Source organism: Galeopterus variegatus, unplaced genomic scaffold (genome assembly GCF_000696425.1).
Source record: "Galeopterus variegatus unplaced genomic scaffold, G_variegatus-3.0.2 Scaffold1306, whole genome shotgun sequence".
In the NCBI taxonomy this organism is placed as follows: domain Eukaryota; kingdom Metazoa; phylum Chordata; class Mammalia; order Dermoptera; family Cynocephalidae; genus Galeopterus; species Galeopterus variegatus.
The window spans coordinates 334,754-354,547 of record NW_007727417.1 but is presented as its reverse complement, the minus strand read 5'-3'; the positions used below and the strand labels follow the sequence as shown (position 1 = coordinate 354,547).

The 19,794-nt window shown below is 34.5% G+C and overlaps 1 protein-coding gene across 1 annotated transcript in view; it reads right to left on the bottom strand.

Annotated features, from left to right (window-relative positions):
- Positions 1 to 19,416, bottom strand: part of LOC103593236 (chromosome unknown open reading frame, human C7orf72) — a 50,232-nt gene extending 30,816 nt beyond the window's left edge. The window contains exons 1-2 of the mRNA XM_008576191.1: positions 18,858 to 19,416; positions 13,058 to 13,155 (exon numbers count right to left, since the gene is read on the bottom strand). Coding sequence (XP_008574413.1) covers positions 13,058 to 13,155; positions 18,858 to 19,416 — 657 coding nt within the window. The remainder of the gene's footprint in view (positions 1 to 13,057; positions 13,156 to 18,857) is intronic.
- Between the last annotated feature and the right edge of the window lie 378 nt (positions 19,417 to 19,794).

Genomic DNA, 19,794 nt, shown 5'->3' with positions numbered 1-19,794 from the left:
AGTGACCATCCTCTCCCTGTTTTCCCATCCCCAATCCCCTCCCCAGTCTCTCTCTGGTAACCACTGTTTTTGTCTGTCTCTGCAATGTCAACTTTTTTCTTTTTTTAGATTTTAGATTCCACATATGAGTGAGGTCATGTGGTATTTGTCTTTCTCTACCTGTTTTATTTCACTTACCATAATGTCCTCCAAGTCCATTCATGTTGCCACAAACAACGGGATTTCATTCTTTTAATGACTGAATAGTATATCACTGCACGTATGTACCACATATATATACCATGTTTTCTTTTTTTTTTATCCATTCAACCATTGGACACTTAGGTTGATTCCATATCTTGACTATTGTGAATAATGCTGCCATCAATATGGAAATGCAGACATCTCTTCAACATACTGGCTTCATTTCCTTTGGGTATAAACCCAGTAGTGGGATTGCTGGATCATATGGTAGTTCTATTTTTAATTTTTTTTGAGGAAACTCCATGCTGTTTTCTATAATGGCTGTACTAGTTTTCACTCCCACCAACAGTGCACATGTGTTTCCGTTTTTCCATATCCTCACCAACATTTATTTTTCTGTCTTTTTGATGATAGCCATTCTAACTTGAATGAAGTGGTAACTCATTGTTGTTTTGTTGTTTTGGTTTGCATTTCCCTGATGATTAAGTGACGGTGAGCATTTTTTCATACACCCGTTGGCTATTTGTTGGCCATTTCTATATCTTCTTTTGAGAAATATCTGTTAAGATCCTTTGCCTATTTCTCAATTGAGTTTTTTTTCTTTGCAATCTAATTGTTTAAGTTCCTTATATATTCTTGATATTAACCCCTTGTGAGATGTATAGTTAGTTTGAAAATATTTTCTCCCATTCTGTAGGTAGGTTGTCTCTTTACTCTGTTAACAGTTTCGTTCAATGTGCAAAATCTCTTTGGTTTGATGTAATCTCACTTGTCTATTTTTGTTTTTTACTGCTTGTGCTTTGGGAGTATTATTTAAAACATCCTTGCCCAGTCTCATGTCATGGATCATTTCCCATATGTTTTCTTTTAGTAGTTTCATAGTTTCAGATTTTACATTTAAATATTTAATCCATTTTGAGTATATAGTGAGAGGGAAAAGTTTGTTCTCATTCTTCTGCATGTGGATATCCAGTTTTCCCAGCACCATTTACTCAAGAGGCTGTGTTCTCCACAATATGTATTCTTGGCAACTTTGTCAAAGATCAGTTGGCTGAAGGTGTGTAAATTTATTTCTGGGATCTCTATTCTGTTTAATTGGTCCATGTGTCTGTTTTATGCCAGTACCATGCAGTTTTGGTTACTATAGCCTTGTAGTATAATTTGAAGTCAGGTAGTGTGATGCCTCCAGCTTTGTTTGCTTTTCTAGGGATTGCTTTTGCTATTCAGATGTTTTTGGTTCCATAAAAATTTTAGGATTGTGTTTTCTATTTTGGTGAAGAATGTAATTGGTATTTTGATAGGGATTGCATTACATCTGTCGATAACTTTGGGCAGAATAGCCATTTTAACAATATTAATTCTTGCAATCCATGAACATGGGGTATCTTTTCATTTATTTATTCTTCAATATTTTATAGTTTTCATTGTAGAGGTCTTTCACCTCCTTGGTTAATTTATTCCCAGGTATATATACATATTTTTGTAGTTATCGTAAAATGAATTGTTTTATTGATTTCTTTTTCAGAGAGTTTGCTATTAATATATAGAAATGCTACTGACTTTTGTATGTTGATTTTGCATTCTGCAACTTTACTGAATTCATTTATAAGTTCTTCTTTTTTTGGTGGAGTCTTAGGATTTTCTATATATAAGATCATCCCATCTGCAAATAGGGACAGTTTAACTTCCTCCTTTCCAATTTGGATGCCTATTATCTCTTCCTCTTGTCTAGTTGCTCTAACTGGGACTTCCAGTTCTGTGTTGAGTAGAAGTGGTGAAAGTGGGCATCCTTGTCTTGTTCCCAGTCATTCAGTATGATATTAACTGTGGGTTTGTCATATATTGCCTTTACTGTATTGAGGTGCATGCCATCTATACCTAGTCTGTTAAGAGTTTTCATCATGAAGGAATGTTGAATTTTGTCAAATTCTTTTTCTGCATCATTTGTAATGATCACATGGTTTTAGTCTTTCTTCCTGTTAATGCAATGTATCACATGTATTGATTTGCATATGATAAACCATCCTTCCACTCTTAGGATAAATTCCACTTGATCTTTGAATAATGTTCTAACTGGGTTTAGAATTCTAGTTCAACAGTTATGATTCTTTGGTTACAAATATATCTCATTGGCTTCTGAACTGTATTGTTGCTTTTAAAAGTATACTGAGTTTAATTGCTTGCAGGTATTCTGTTTTTTCCCCCATTTGGTTATATTTAGAATATTACCTTTGTGTTTGTTTTTGTACAGTTTCATGATAATTTGTTTAGGAGAGGTATATTTTTGTTCATACGGCTTAGGACTTGTGCTTCTTCAGTCTGAAAATTCATGACCTTCATCAAACGGACAGTTCCTCATCTTCAACTCTTTCTTGTCAATGGACTCTCTTTACTCTCTTTTGGGATTTCTATCAGACATATATCAGACTTTCTCATTCTGTCCCCCATGTCTCTTAATTTTTATCTTGCTTCATCTCTACCTTTTATATGTATCTTCCATTCTACCACTATCAACTTTCCTACTTATCACTTTTCTTTCCACTTATTTCTAGTCTGTATTTAAATCTGTTTATTACATTTTTTAAAACATCACCAAAGCTACATCTAGTAAAATAATTAAATTGTCTACTCCTTTATTCTGTTAGTATGTTGAATCACATTCCTTGATTTTTGAATATTAGATAAATATTTGCATTCCTGAGCTAAACCTCACTTGATCATGATATATCATCCTTTTTATAAATTACTGTTTCTGATTTGATAATATTTTCTAAGAATTTTTACGTCTCTGTACATGAGGAATATTAGTCTACATTTTCCTCTTTTTCTTGGTAATATCTTTGTGTGGTTTTGTTATATTAGGTGAAGTTAGACTCCTAATTAGGTGAAGTTAGACTCCTAATAATTGAGAAGTGCTATCTCATATAAGATTGGTGTGATTTCTTCCTAAAGTATTTGATAAAATTCATCAGCGAAACCATCTAAGCTTGAAGTTTTCATTGTGGAAAGGTTTTTTGATAAGAGAAATTATTTAATAGATATAGGCATTCAGATATTCTATTTCATCTAGTGTCAATTTTGGTAAGTTGAACTTTTAAAGGATTTTGTGCATTTCATCTAACATGCCTAATTAATTGGCATTCAGAAGTTTGTAATATTCCCTTATTTTTTTCTTAGGATCAGTAATAATAATCACTTTAATTTCTTACATTGGTAATATGTATTCTCTCTCTTCTTGATCAGACTGACAAGAAATGCATTACTTTTGTTGATCTTTTCAAAGAAACAAATTTTGGCTTTTAAAAAATATTTAACTGACAAAAAATTGTATATATTCTTGGTGTACAACACGATGATTTGATATACATATACACTTTGTAATGATTACTACAGTCAAATTAATTAACATACTGATCACCACCCGTAGTTATTATTTGTATGTATATATGTGCATGCGATGTGAGGATATTTAAAATCTGCTCTTATCAAATTTTAAGTAAACAATACAATTTTATTAACTATAACCACCATGCTGCACATTATAGCCCCAGAATTTATTTATCTTATAACTGAAAGTTTGTACCCTCTGACCAACACTGTCCCATTCCCTACTCCACCCCCACCCCCCACCCCAGGCTCTGGCAACCACCATTTTACTCTCTGCTTTTATGGACTTGACTTCTTTAGATTTCACATTTAAGTGAGATAATGCAGTATTTCAGTTTCTGTGTCTGGCTTATTTCACATGGCATAACATCTTCTAAGTTCGCCTATGTTGTCACAACTGGCAGGATTCACTTCTTTTTTATGGCTGGATAATATTCCAACATAGGGTATATATACCACATTTTTTCTCACTCATTCATTCACCAATGGACATTTAGGTAGTAAACAACTTTTGTCTTTTTAAATTTTCTCTCTTGTGTATGTATTCTCTACTTATTGATTTCTATTCTTACTTTTTATATCTTGTTTCTTCTTATTTTTGGCTTAATTTAATCATTTTTCTAGTTTCTCCAAATTCCAAATTGAAATTTATTAATTTTAGACCTTTCTTGTTTTCTAATGTAAGCATATGAGGCTATTTTTTTCTTCTTAGCAGAGTTTTAACTGCATTATACAAAATTTGATATGTTGTATTTTTATTACTAGTTAGTTTTAAATATTTTCTAATTTCTCTTGTGATATCTTCTTTGACTCATAGATTATTTGTAAGTGTGTTTAATTTAAAATTATTTTACATTTTCCTAGATATCTTATGGTTATGGAATTTGTGACTCTGTTTTCCAGCTCTCTCCTGTCTCCCCTTTCTCTCTTGTAGCCATGGTGGTTTAACACTTCATTCTTTTATTTTTTCAGATCAGAAAGACAGATGATTCTACTGATTTTAACTAACACTGTTTCCTGAATGCAGCCCACCTCAGGCCAAAGACCCCCAAATGAGAAACTCACTCTGCAGTCATCATTTTCTCTAAGTTTGAACTCCTTACTGAAATCTGCCTTATTTTGTTCAGTCACTAGAGGTCTCAAGTAAATGGATTTGTATTTTGTCAGAGGCTGTGGCTGTTACCTGTGGGAGGATTAGTCTGTTACGAACTTACTCTGCCACATAGCAAGCAAATATTTTAAATAATTTTTTAAATGAATATTTTCATTTATAGAATTACATGTGCTTCCTTTTCATACCTGCCTGTTCATTTCCTTAAGTCTTGTTCTTTCCTTAGAAATGCAGTTTCTTCCTTTACCTTCTCGAACATTGACATATATTTCAGATTCCTCTCTTATTGGAGATTCCTGTGTATGGTATCACCCTTTTGTTGTGTCTGCTGATTTGATAGTTTTCATATATGGATTATAATTTAATTTTAAAACTCATAATCAATGATAGCTATTCCCTGTGGGATTCTACATGTCCCACTTTGTGGAAATGTTACCCCAGAGTAGTGGTTTATTGTTTCCAAGTTGACACTGTTAGGTCCCTGGAACTGAGAACCTGACTTTTAGAAAGCCCCCACACTTCGGTTTTGTTTCTCTAAGTTTCGTTCCTCTAAGTTTTTATCTCCCTAAGTCTCTGTTCCCACAAGCAAGCTGAGCAAGCTGTACCTAGACTGTTTCCCTCCCTTAGCTCAAGGTTTCTGTCTCCCCAAGTCTCTGTTCCTATGAACAAGCTATATCCAAAATGGAACATTGTGACCGTCTTCCTAGGCTAGGCCAGATGCCAATCTTAACCCTATAAAAGAAGACACCTAACTGCCTCTCCCACTGACGCCATTTTTCAGCTCAGTCCAGCAGGTCCTCTTGCAGCTTGCTAATAAAATCTTCTCTTCTGCCTTTACCAGGCTAGCATCTCCTTCCTCGGTGACCTTACAGACACAGTTTTTATTTCAATTTTATGATGCAGCCTTTTCAAGCTACATGTTTACTAAGAAATCATAATTCACATGTCCGTCTGGTGCAGCCCTAATGTTCTAATTTCTCGTGGTTAATATATTGTATTTTCCAGTATGTTATCTTGATCAGGTAGCCAACTTCCCTCTTGCATGTGAGGTTTTATTCAAATCTCCATTTCATTGATGAGATAGCCCTTTTTGGTACCTGAATTTATGCAGAAATCTCGGTTCCAAATATCCACCATGAAAGATTCTGAGGCTTCAAGTTCCTTGTCTTAATAGGTGTTAAAATCCTAGCCTGAGCCATATTTGGCTTCTGCCAATCTAATTTCACTTCTCATTTCTACAGTAAAAGATATCCACTTTTTATTTGGACCCATGACCTTAGATTAAAGATAACTCCTTCACAACTCCCTCGCAACTTGCTCTTTACTAAGTTTCTGCCAACATGATTTAAAGTTCTGTGTGCATCTACTGGGACAAGTCATTAAAAAGAGAGAGGATATCTCTCACCTTCCTTCCATCCTGATGCTTAAGATATGCCCAGTCCTGTACCATAAAAGTAGTGGCCACGCCTTTGGGTGCATTTGAGCAAAAAGAAAGAGTCCAGAAAAATTTCATGAAGTAAAATGGCCAGGCTAGTGCAGGACCTTTGGATTATTATGTGAAACAGAATCAATGTTCATATTGTTCAAACCATGGTATATTAGAGTCTCTGTTACCCACAGATACACCTATGAAAAATTTTCTCACATAATTTTTTAGCATTGAATTTCTTCTTCCTTTTTAGGACATGGAACTTCCTTCTCCTTTCTTGTTTTTGAGCTTGGCTATGTATTTATTTTAAAAATATGTTTAGCATTTCAATATATATGAAGGTGACAGGGAGAATTTATGGAAACTGCTCAGTTTTTGGCAATTCTGGATGTATGCTTTGTAATTCTGAACTCCAGAATTGTCACAGCTGGAATTGGAATGCTGTAGGTATTATCAACGAATTACCTACTTTAAATTAAAAATTGTAGAATATGTTAAGGTATCCATCTGCTTTGTCAATTAAAATTTACTTATATATCAGTTTTGTATTTAATTTGTTTTGGTTTATTCTGAACTCCAGAATTGTCACAGCTGGAATTGGAATGCTGTAGGTATTATCAACGAATTACCTACTTTAAATTAAAAATTGTAGAATATGTTAAGGTATCCATCTGCTTTGTCAATTAAAATTTACTTATATATCAGTTTTGTATTTAATTTGTTTTGGTTTTATTGATTCTATAAGAGCTGTAAATACTGGACAATTATGTTCAGCTTTATTTTTTAAAAAATTTTTATTGAGAATGTTTATATACAGAGAAATGTGCACATCTTAAGATATAATTTGTTTAGTTATTGATTCTATAAGAGCTGTAAATACTGGACAATTATGTTCAGCTTTATTTTTTAAAAAAATTTTATTGAGAATGTTTATATACAGAGAAATGTGCACATCTTAAGATATAATTTGTTTACCAAATACTGAGAACACTCTTGCCATGTACCAAAATCAACTCAAAATAGATTAGAGACTTAAATATAAGACCTGAATCTATAAAATTCATACAAGAAAACATAGAAGAAACACTTCAGGATGCAGAACTGAGCCTTTCAGTTCTATAAGTTTTTGCTTCGTGTATTTCAGTTGTTACTAGGTGCATATACATTTTACGGATTTACCTCTTTATCCTTATGAAGTATCTATGTGAATCTCCATAAAATTTCTTGTTTTGAAATCTACTTTGTTTGATCATATTATAGCTACTTCTGCTTTCTTTCGATTAGTTTTTGTATTTTAACATCTTAACATAAACTTATTTATATATTTCACATGGTTTTCTTGTAGTCAGCATATAGTTGGGTTGTCATTTTTTAAATCTAATATAATATCTTGTTTTAATTTAATTATGTTATACTTTATATAACAATTGACATAATTTGGTTCAAATACAGCTTTGTCTTTTTATTTGTTCTACAAAGCTTTGCATTTATTTAACTTCACCCAGCAATGTGGTGCAGTTTTCAGTGAAGAAAATGTGCATGTGTTTCATTAAATCCTATGTGGTTTTTGGCACTATTGTAAACAGAATCTTTAAAAATTTACTTTTCTAATTGTTTGCTTCTGATACATAAAAGTACAATTGATTTTTGCATATTAGCAAGAAACCTATGAATTTGATAAATACAACAATTACTTCTAGTAGTTGTTTTGTAGATTCCTGACAATTTTTTTATTAAGCTCATGTCATCTCTACGTAGAGATTTACTTCTTTCTGTCCAATATTTATAACTCTATTTCTTTTTCTTGATTTACTGCAATAGCTATCAATCCCAGTAAGCAGGAAGTAGAAGTGATAAGAGCAGGCACTTTTGTTTCTGATTTTATGAAAAAAAATGTAATATTTCATTACTAAGTATTATTTTAAGACACAGACTTTTTACAGATGCCTTATAACAGGTACAATATATTGAGTTATCCAGTCCAGATAAGAGTATATTTCTGTATCTGTTTAGGTTCTTATAATGTTTCTCAATACATTTACCAGTTTTGCTACAAGATTCTTGAATATGGTTTTGTAGACTTATTACTCAATAGTTGATAGTTTTGAAACAATTTTAAATAATAGTTTAAACTTTTTAAAATTTTCTGTTTCTCATTGTTATTTAGAATACAATTAATGAATTTACAATAATATTTATTTCCAAAAACCTATTTAACTATCTTTTTAATTTTAATATTTGAACTGTGGTTTTATTTGGATTTTTTACATACATAATCATATTATCAAGAGTCATAGTGTTGTTTAATTATTTCCAGTTTTGAGTTTTTTTTTTTTTTTCTATTTTTAGCTTTCCTTGATTAGTCTGGCTAGGAAATTCAGTGTGATATTGTGTAGAAGAGGTGAAAAAGGACATCCTTGCTTGATACTGATTACAAAGGGAATGCTTTCAACATTTCTCTGTTCAATATTAAGTTTGATTTGCCTTTTCATAGACATCCATTATTAGTTTAAGGATAATGTTCAATTCTTTAAGTCAAACATTTTATATATATACAAATTTATATATATATATATATATATATATCTTAAGATGAGTATGACTTCTTCTTTAATCACTTGATACAGTGAATTGCATTCCTTGATTTTCTAAAGTTAAGCAAATCTTATACCTCGAATAAACCCAACTTTATCATGAAATATATTTCTTGATATATTGCTGGATCCTGAACATGTGTATTTGTGTCTTCATTCCTTACCGGATATCTTTCATTATTGATTTCTAGTTTAATTAAGTTGCAATCAGAACCTCTTTGTATCACTTTAGGTCTTTTAAACATTTCATTTGATTTGTTTTATCTTGCAGAATATATTCCATCTTGGTGAATGTTCTGTGCACACATGAAAAGGACTCATATTCTGCCATTGCTGGGTGGACTATATCAAGTAGGTCAAGTTAGTAGATAATGTTTTCATCTGTTCTATATCCCATTTTTTTCTGTTTACCTTTTTTTAACCAAATACTGAGAACACTCTTGCCATGTACCAAAATCAACTCAAAATAGATTAGAGACTTAAATATAAGACCTGAATCTATAAAATTCATACAAGAAAACATAGAAGAAACACTTCAGGATGCAGAACTGAGCCTTTCAGTTCTATAAGTTTTTGCTTCGTGTATTTCAGTTGTTACTAGGTGCATATACATTTTACGGATTTACCTCTTTATCCTTATGAAGTATCTATGTGAATCTCCATAAAATTTCTTGTTTTGAAATCTACTTTGTTTGATCATATTATAGCTACTTCTGCTTTCTTTCGATTAGTTTTTGTATTTTAACATCTTAACATAAACTTATTTATATATTTCACATGGTTTTCTTGTAGTCAGCATATAGTTGGGTTGTCATTTTTTAAATCTAATATAATATCTTGTTTTAATTTAATTATGTTATACTTTATATAACAATTGACATAATTTGGTTCAAATACAGCTTTGTCTTTTTATTTGTTCTACAAAGCCCTTTCCCTTTTGTTTTACTTTCTTTTGGATTAGTTAAAATATTTTCTTCTCTTTTTAATTTCACTTTATCTCCTCTTATTCACTAATTGCCTGCGCCTCCTTGTTTTTTTTTTCTTTGCTGTTCTGGCTGTCACTCTAGGATTTACAATATAGATGTTTTACAATATACATCTTTAACTCTAGAGTTAATAGTAAAATATACCATTTCACAAATAGTGCAAAAAATTACAACAATATATGCCCATTGTTATTCTGATGTCCTTTGTGCTACTGTCATACAATTCACTTTTATGTATGCTACAACCCCCAAATACATTATTATTGTTGCTTTAAACAGTGATATTTTAAAGAACGTCAAAAGGAAAAATAGTATTTTACATTTACCCATGTATTTACCATGTCTGCTGACCTCAATTCCATTCCAATGTGTAAACCATATTTCCATATACATTTTTTTCTTCTGTCTAAAAAACTTCCTTCAGGTCTGTTGGCAATACATTCTTTTAGCTTTGTTATTCTAAATATTGTCTCTAATTTGCCTTTAATTTTGAAATTTTTTATTGTTGGTTAAAATATTCTTATTGACTTATTTATTTATGTATTTTTGGTATTGAAATTATGTGTCTTTATTTTCTTCTGGCTTGCATAGTTGCTGACAAAAAGTCTAATGTCATTCTTACATGTGTTCCCCTGTACGCCTTTTTTCTGTAGCCCTTTTTAAGATTATTGATTTATCACTGTTATTTAACAATGTGATTGATGTGCCTTGGCACAATTTCTCTGTCTTTATATAGACTGGCATTTGTCGAACTTTTTTGGTCCGCATATTTATAATTTTCATAAGCTAGAAACAATTTTAGCCATTTCACCAAATATTTTTCTACAACTCCTTTTTATTCTGGGACTCCAATACATTTATGTTTGACTACTTGATATTGTTCCACAACTACCTAACGATTTATTTATTTTCAAGCTTTATTTTCCCTCTGTACTTCATTTTGGATAGTTTCTGTTGCTATGTCTTCAATTTTTGTCTCCTTTTTTTCCTACAATGTCTAATCTGCTCTTAAAACTATCCATTTATCTTTCAGTTTAGAAACTGTATTTTTTTTTGCATAGAAGTCCTTTTGAGTCTTGATTATATTATCTATTTTTCTCATCATGGTTATTGTTTCCTCTACCATTTGGAACATATGGAACATATTTATAATAGCTGTTTGAATGCATTATTGTCTGTTTGATCCTTCATGTCTATCCCTTCTGGGTCTGTTATTGATTGATTTTTTTCCTGACTATGGGTAATATTTTCCTTCATCTTTGCATGAAAAATAATTTTTTTACTGAGAACCTACTTTGGACTTAAAGTTACTGATTGCTGGAACTTCTTTTACTCTTTAGTGCTGTTTTTTTTTTTTTCTTTCAGCACATAGTAAAGCAATTGGAATCAGTTGGATGTTTTTGAGATTTGCTTTTAACCTTTGTTTGAGCAAGTCCAGAGGAACCTTTTGAGTAGGGCTAGCTAATCCTTACTACAAAGGTGATATCCTTCTGAAGAGTCTACCTGATGTCCTGTGTACTACAAAGTTTCTTCATTGGAAGTGCTGGCCCATATTACTTAGCTTCCACTGCTGGAAGTAAAATATCCAGATTTATTTTCTGTCATAACAAATCTAAACTAATTTTAAGTTTAAATAAGTGTGCTAATAAGCATTTCCATGACAAGCACCTACTTTAGAATTCTAATTCTAAAAGTTAGAAATGGCAACAATATCTTCAATTTCTTATAATGTTTGGTTTGATTTGTTCTCATGGGACTTATCTATTGGATCAATGGATGATTTGATAAGAATTCAGAGATGAAACTAATAAATAAAAATTTCTATTACTCTTGATTTCACAATCTGCTTTTTTTTTTTCCTTTTTGTCTTTTTTCGTGACCGATAACGGGATCGCAACCCTCAGTGTCACGCCCGCACCGCACTCAACCAGTGAGCGGACCGGTCTCTATATGGGATCCGAACCCTCGGCGGGAGCGCCGCCACGCTCCCAAGTGCCGCACTCTACCGAGTGCGCCACCGGGCCGGCCCCACAATCTGCATTTTGTCTGAATTCAGAACATCCCCAAACAGGCCAAAATTACCCCCATTTCTAATGCATTAATTTTTTTTTTTATAAAAGAAAAATACATAAGACAAGAAAAACTATGAAGCCCTACCGTGGGTGCATGGGGTTTTGAGTAAAGAAGGCACTGATGACACCACTTCTAATAACCTTTTTGTCCCATGCTCTGTTTCAAGGCCATTTACTGTAGCACAACTGCTGATGTGTGGGAGGTGTGCCTCATCCCCTTGAGGTAACATTAGAAAGGGTTATTGTGAAGGAAGACATGGCAAAAGAAAACATCAACATGGCACTGTAACTGCATGTGTATTCACAGGCAGGTCAGTTTTGGAAGGTGTACAGATGGGAGTTACGGAAATTGAAATTGACTCCTCAAAGTGTATTCATATATTTACTGATAATGGATACAGGGTTTCCTTTTGGGGTAATAAAAATGCTCTAAAATTAGATGGTGATGGTTGCATAACTCTGTGAATACCCTAAAAAATGTTGAATTGCACACTTTAAATAGGCAAATTTTATGGTATGTGAAATATATCTTAACAAATTTGTTTAAAAATCTTTTCATGTCTGTGTATCCCTTAGGAGACTTCATGTATCCTAACTTAAATATCAAGTCTTTAGAAACTATAAAATACACACAGAAAAATGATTAATAACATAATCCTTAAATTCAGAAAGTATCTAGGTTTATACTTTGGTTTTATATTTTCTATCTGGCTGATCAAGAGTCAATTACTTAACATCACTGGGCTTCAGCTTTCTCAAGTAATATGAGAATAACAACACTATCTTGTTTAGAAGCAGAGACAGGCAGGATTTTTGTTCAAGTGATATATTGGGGCAGTGTTCTCAGGCGAAGCAGAGTGAGGGGAGTAGGGCAGGATGAAGAAAAAAGCTAGCAAGAATGCAGTTTCAGCTGGAGACTAGTTTTAGTTTGTTCCCTCAAGGAAGTCAGTCAGTCACTGGCAACCATCTGGGGGGACAGCGTGGGAGAGTGCAGTCCTCCAGGCTGGTGGCTATTACATCTCTCTTGGCTACTGGGGCGGGCACATTTGCCACTAAATGGGGACAGTGTGGAGCACCAGCAGCATCTGCTGCTCATTCCTCCCCCACAGTATTGTTGTAGTGATGGCACCAGACAATGCACACTCTACAGAGACTGTAAAGATCTGCACAGTGCCTGGCACATGAGAAGCACTTTGTAGATAGCAGCTATTTTTCTAAGGTGTAAAACATCAAATACACAGTGAAACAAACTAATTATAAATATTGTTTAACACCACCCAGTAAGAAAATCTTACTGTACATGTCGGCTCCTCATCAAATGTGTATGCGTGATTCATTGAGCATCCTTCATGATGAGTTTGTAAAGGAGTAACTTTCAGGGGACTTGTCCAACCTGAAAATAAACCAAAAATGCATGTGCTTTGGGTTAAAAACACAATAACAAAATTTCTTCTTTGGTCAGAAATATTTCCAGTTAGAAAGCTAAATTATTGTGTTAATTGATTTTTTAATGGGTTATTTTATAACTTTTCTGTATCTCTCAGCAGTAAGAACAGAATATCTCTGCAATTTACATGTTACCATAATTATAATAGTGTAGAATTATTTGTTGTTTATTACTTATTATTGGAAGAGACTTGTTGAGTACTGTAAATCTGTGTATGTGCAATGTAGACATGTTGGGGATGGTGTTGACATAAAGCAAGTCTGGTTACCATGTAGATAATCCATATAATGATAGATTAAAAATTCTAAGAGACTAGCAAATATAAAAGCAGCCTTCAAAAAGCATTTACCACACCATAAATGGAAACTGATGAGCAAATAAAGATAAAGAACAGGGGTCCTGGTTTTGAGGTGCCCATAAGAAAATGGAAAATACAGACATGTAGGTAGATAATTTCAATATAATGTGTCAACTGCAATAATAGTTGAGCTCAGAGTGCTGTGGGGGTGCATAGGACTAATATATAGTCCAACCAGATTGTCAAGAATTGGGGAAATCTTTCTGAAGATGAATTCTGATCTAATCTTGGCAATAGAGTGGGACCTGGATTAAAGAAGTGGAGGAAGGGTAGTTGTTCCAAGCGGGGAAACAGCATGTGCAATGGAGTCCTGCCTTGTGAGAGCATCATAATATGTGCAAAAATTACAAAAGGTCAGATATACCTAGATCATAAAATGGTAAACAGGGCATAATGGAAAAGGAACAAGAGAGGGAGGCCAGGATCAGGATATGATGACCTTGGACATAATCTGCAGATGGATTGCACTTGGAATGTTTTGATCAGAGAGATTAATAACTTTGGAAAATTACTCTGGTTTGGGCAGGTGAAAAGTACAGATGAAGAATACCTCTGATAGATTCCATAGAGATCCTTTCTTCTACTCTATGGGGGCTTCTGACTTGGTCCTCTACTTCATAGAGTCCATGTGAGAAAGAATGTGGGTGGCCAAATGGAGCTCCATGTTTTCCCATAGGCTCTGTTATTTTATTTTTTTTATTTTTTATAAAAAATTCCATAATATGGTATTTGGCAAAAACTATATCACAGGATAAATATTCAAGGGTTATTCTATGTATTTTGTCTTCTACTGGTTACAGATAGGTTTTCATAACACCTAAAATATCCTTTGTTACTGGTCTTCCCTGAGTTTTCTCTCTTAATATAGCTAAAATAAGTCAATTTTGTTGATCTTTTTGAAGAACCAACTTTAGGCTTAGGTACTGTTCTGTACTGTTTTTCTATTCTCCATTTTATTTATATGCATCAAACATCAGAAAGTCCAAAAAATATGAAGAAAACACTAAAAAAATTGAAGTGAGAAATGGACAGCTCCACAATAATTGTTGGAGACTTTGATACTCCATTTTCAATAATGTATTGAACAAGCAGACAAAGATCACTAAGGATCAAAAGACTCGAAGAATATTATAAAGCAATTTGACCTAATAGAACAATCTACCCAACAACAGCAGAATACATATTTTTTCAAGTACACATGGCACATTCTCTAGAATAGAACATATATTAGGCCACTATACAATTCTTCATAAACTTAAAAGAATTGAAATCATGCAAATTGTCTTTTCCAGTCACAATGAAGTGAGTGACACTAGAAATCAGTAAAAGGTGCAAAACTGGAAAATTAATGAATACATAAAACTGAAACACTATGCCACGAAACAACCAATAAGTCAAAGAAGAAATCACAAGAGAAATTAGAAATTATCTTGAGACAAATGAAAATAAATATATAACAGAAGTTATGGGGAATGTTGTCAGCAAGATGGCAGAGTTGAAAGCCCTGGACCTCCTTCCCCACATCAACACACTGGTTCAGCAACAATTCACAGACAAATTCTCCTTGTGAGAAATTCAGAAACTAAGTGAAAGGCTACTGGACTCTGGGAGAATGCAAAGCCAGACTCACTGAAGCTGGTAGGGAAATTCAGAACACTTTTCAGAGTCCCTGCCCCTGGTGCAGTGCCAGACAATCAGGAAGAGACCCTCTAACTCCCAGCTTGATTCAGGGGATAAAAGGTTTAACATGCCCAGCATCCCAACTTTTCCAAGAAGTCTATCCAGAGGACTGGCTTCTGTCTTGCTGATCCCGGAACCCCGTTGGTTCTGGCACAATCTAGTGACACAGAAAAGAACATAGATAGCAGTTTGGGCTGGAAGATGCCATAGGTTCTCCCCTCATCTGCTCAGCACAAAGTGAGCAGATAAAATCTCAACTCTCAGCTTCCCCTTGGGAAGAGAAAGAGTGAATCCATCCGTGTGCTCAGTGCTCCAACTTATCTGGGGTTGCTCAAAGAACTAGCATCTCTCTCACCAGCCATGGATCTCTGATGGGTCTGGCTCAGTCTAGCCACCTGGGAAGGATAGGGATGGTGGCTTTGGCTGATAGATGCCAGAGGTATTGATCTAGAGGTTGCCATCATAGATATAGAGGTCATAAATCACAAAGTGAGTTGATCCAACATACCAACTTCTATGGAGCTAACCAAAGAACTAGCATCTGTCTTACCAGTCTGGAAGCTCTGATAAGTCTGGCACAGTCTAACTTCTTAGGGGAGAATGGAGATGCACTGGCAAACACCATAGCTCACCCCTTGCTTAGCACAGAGCAAGCAAACAAAGATCCCCACCCTCAGCTTCTCTCAGGGAGGGAAAGAGTTTGTAGAGAGCCCCATAATTTCTGGCCAGGCTGATAGATGGGGGTCTTCTTTACAAGGCCAGTTCATGAAGACTGAAAGAGTTTCCTGCTTTGCCTAATGTGCAAACACCTACACTTAGAGTCAAGGAAAATGAAGATGTTCCAAACAAAGGAATAAGGTAAATCTTCAGAAATAAACCCTAATGAAATGTAGTTATATGATTTACCTGACAGAGAATTTAAAATAACCATCATACTAGCTGAAGTCAAGAGAATCACAACTGAAGGGAGAGATAGACAACAGTACAAAAATCGTAGGAAATTTTAATATCCAGCTATCAATAATGGCTAGAACACACAAACAAAATCAGTAAGGAAATAGAGAACTTAAATAACACGATTTATTAAAGCAGGTGGCACCATAACATAACCTTTGAAACTATTAATAACTAATAATATCTACTACTAATTAAATGCTTTCCCAGGTTCTAGGGATTTTGCTAAGCATTCTGCATGTCTTAAAACATTTAATTCTTACAACTGTATAACAGAAGTACTATTATTTCCAATATATGTATGAAGGAACTGAAAATTCTGGCCTTTACACAATCTGACATTTATTGGTTCCTTTCTCTATGTTAGGTATTTTTATACAACTTACATCAAATGGCCCTTACTACCTTGTGAAGTATAACCATAATGTAAAAACAAAGATACACCAGCATACAGAGAACAGTAACTAGCCCTGGGTCATACAACAAATAAGTTTTGGCAGGATTTGAGCCCAGACTGTCTGACCCTAGAGACTATCCTCTGAATTCTTCTGTAGTACTGAGTCAGGTGGTGAAACACAACAGTCCAGATGAGCTCTATAGTTGGTTCCTAATTGTTGGTGCAAATTCCATTAACACCATTTTAGTCCTATGCTAGCTTTACTTAACCATTTCTTTAATCTATAATTTCTTGGAATAATGTTTTAGGAGTCCACTCTTATAAGAATTTGTAAGAATAACCAACAATGTTGTCTTTACAATTAAACTAGACTGGGGTTTTCTGCTGACAAAGTAAGTGACATACTTGCCTAAAACAGGAAGAATGACTTTAGTTCCTTTAAGGAAGTATTCTCAACAATGAATACTACTATACATTGAAATATTAGCAAAGGTTGAGGTCAAGTTCCTTTCCTGTCTAGAAAAACAGTCACTATGTAAGCCTGAACAGAAGTGACTCCATTTTGTTAAACCTTTGAATTCAAAACTTGTTCTCTCCTGTAACCCAAACCACATAGTGTGCAGCTAATTGCCAGAGCACAATAACTCTTGCTTTCCCACTGTACACAAAATAGAGAAAAATTATTAACCCAGATGGCCGTTCTTTACTGGCTTACTAACCTGATCTTATTTGAGAATAACAGGAACTGAGCCCATGGAGAGTGACGCTGGCCAACTCTCACCTAGAAAGCTCCTTGATAATTATTTGAAACACTCAAGCATGTTTGCACATCGCACTTGAATCAGCTTTCCATCACAGATCTCTATAAACCCTCTAGCAAAGCTAGGGAGGGGCAGAGATAGTCTTTGAGAAGTAACTCTGCCATTTCTCCAGGCTGTCGGCTTCCTGATTAAAGCCTACTTTTCCTTACTTCAACTCTTGTCTCTTAATTATTGGCTATTGGGTGATGAGCAATCGGACCTTTAGGATCTCAGTAACAACTAGTTCAGAATCAGTGAAATACACTGTGCTGTGGAGTGCAAATCAACAGCACAACCTTTATCTTATGCTTACATCTCTCCAAATTCCTCATTCTTGCTTAAAAATGGGTATCTGGAAGGTGGAGTTGAGAGAGTTATCTTGTGGGGCTTTTCATTTTGATTATCTTTTCCTTCTATCCTTACCCTCTTCCTAGTTCCTAGAGACTATGGCCTCTCTCCATGGAGGAGTGGCAGAAACCATGAAACCCCACTGCCCCAACAGGTGGTAGCCCTACCATTTTTCCACACATTTTAGTCTTCTGACCTATGGCTGGGTGTTGAAGAGCAGCTGTGGAAGGGTGGTGCATCCTCTGACACCAGAGCAAGCCTTGCATCTCTTGCCTTTAGCCTTTTCATTAACATATGCTCAAAGATCCTAACCTCTTTTCACTTCCTGCTGGCCAGACACATGTCTGTATACGATATAGTCCCTGTGGCTCTCCTTTGGGTATGTTCTCATCACTTCTGGGCTAGGCCTGTGACCATAAAAGGGATTTATTACAGAGAAACCACACAATTCACTTCCTGCTGGCCAGACACATGTCTGTATACGATATAGTCCCTGTGGCTCTCCTTTGGATATGTTCTCATCACTTCTGGGCTAGGCCTGTGACCATAAAAGGGATTTATTACAGAGAAACCACACAATGCTGGTGTCAGTAAGGGGTTACCAATCCTGCCTCCAGGGCTGTGGAACTATTTACGCAGAGGTTCCTTCTTTTCAGCTCCTGTTCTGACTGGAATCCAAAAGTTCACTTTCAACTACTTTCCTATTTCATTAAAGCCCCTGCAACCTCTTTCATAACCATCAGATTATTTTTTTTTTGAAACAGAGACAGATAAGGAGGCTTGCTGCACAATTATCAAAGTGATACACAAATTCCCTAGCGGTAAAATAAGGTTATCCATTTATCTGGAATCAATGATCTATTACACGCTGTGTTGGTCACTTAAACTAATGAATGCCCTTTTTCATAAACCAAATTTTGTTTTACAAATAGGCTCATAAAAGGTTTACTATTCTTTTTTCTTAGAATCCATAATTTAAAAATAAGAAAATCTTATTCAGTTCTTTATAATTTTATGTTAATTTAACTGCAAAAATATTGAATCTTATATCCATGCTTTCCTCTTTCATGTGAGGATTTTAAAAAATCGCAGTCCATGTCACTTTGTTTACCTCCAAGTTTTGCTCTGATGGAAATGTCTGGTACTTCCCTGGAATTCCATCTTCTGTCCTGTTGAAGTTCTTCGGATAGGATTTTTTGCCTTTTCATTGCTGTTTGAAATCCTGTGTCTGGTCTGGGAACTCGATGTTGAGGTTTCACATCACTGAAATCCACTAGATTTGGTATGGCTCTGCCAATGCCAGGCTTTAAATCAGCATCACCACCAGGACTCATAAATCCTGAACAAGAATCACCTAAGGGCACATCATCTCGAAGTGGAAATAGTGGAAAATCTGGCCCATATGGAGGCGGATAAGGGTAGTATAAATGGTAGTCTGGTAGAACTGAAGGAGGATGAGAGTGAAATTTAAGAAAAGTAGGGTTGCATTTTTTTTCAAATCTGCCATAGTTATGTCTGTCCTCAAATCCTTTCACAAAAGGCATGTTCATTTTTCTAAGGAGATAACAGTAGTGTGGGTAATCTGTATTCTCGACAGCCTTTCTTCCTGAAAGAATGGACCTTTTAGGGATACTTATCTTTCCAGGTGTGTGCTGAGACTCCATATCCATAGCCTTTCTTTTTAGAATTTCTGATTAACTGTAAATTGTTTCTGATGAGTCTTTTCTCTTTAAATATATAAATTCTTTTATTTACAATAATTAAAGATTAGGGTTAACCTAGCATAAAATCGATTCTGCTTTCTAAATGTTGGTAGAATAGGTTTTTTGCGGTTTTTTTTTTTCTTCTTTTTTAAGGTAAAAGTTTTCCTCACCAAAGGAAGGATAGGGCAGAAAAGGAACAGGACAGAAAATAAAAAGCTGAGCCCTGGTTGCTTGGCAACACCTAGAACTCTAAACACATTTATTATGTACATCATAATTCTTAAGAAAAAACAAAAATAGCCTTGGTAGTAATATTTCCATATTTTTTTCCCCAATGCTCAGAAA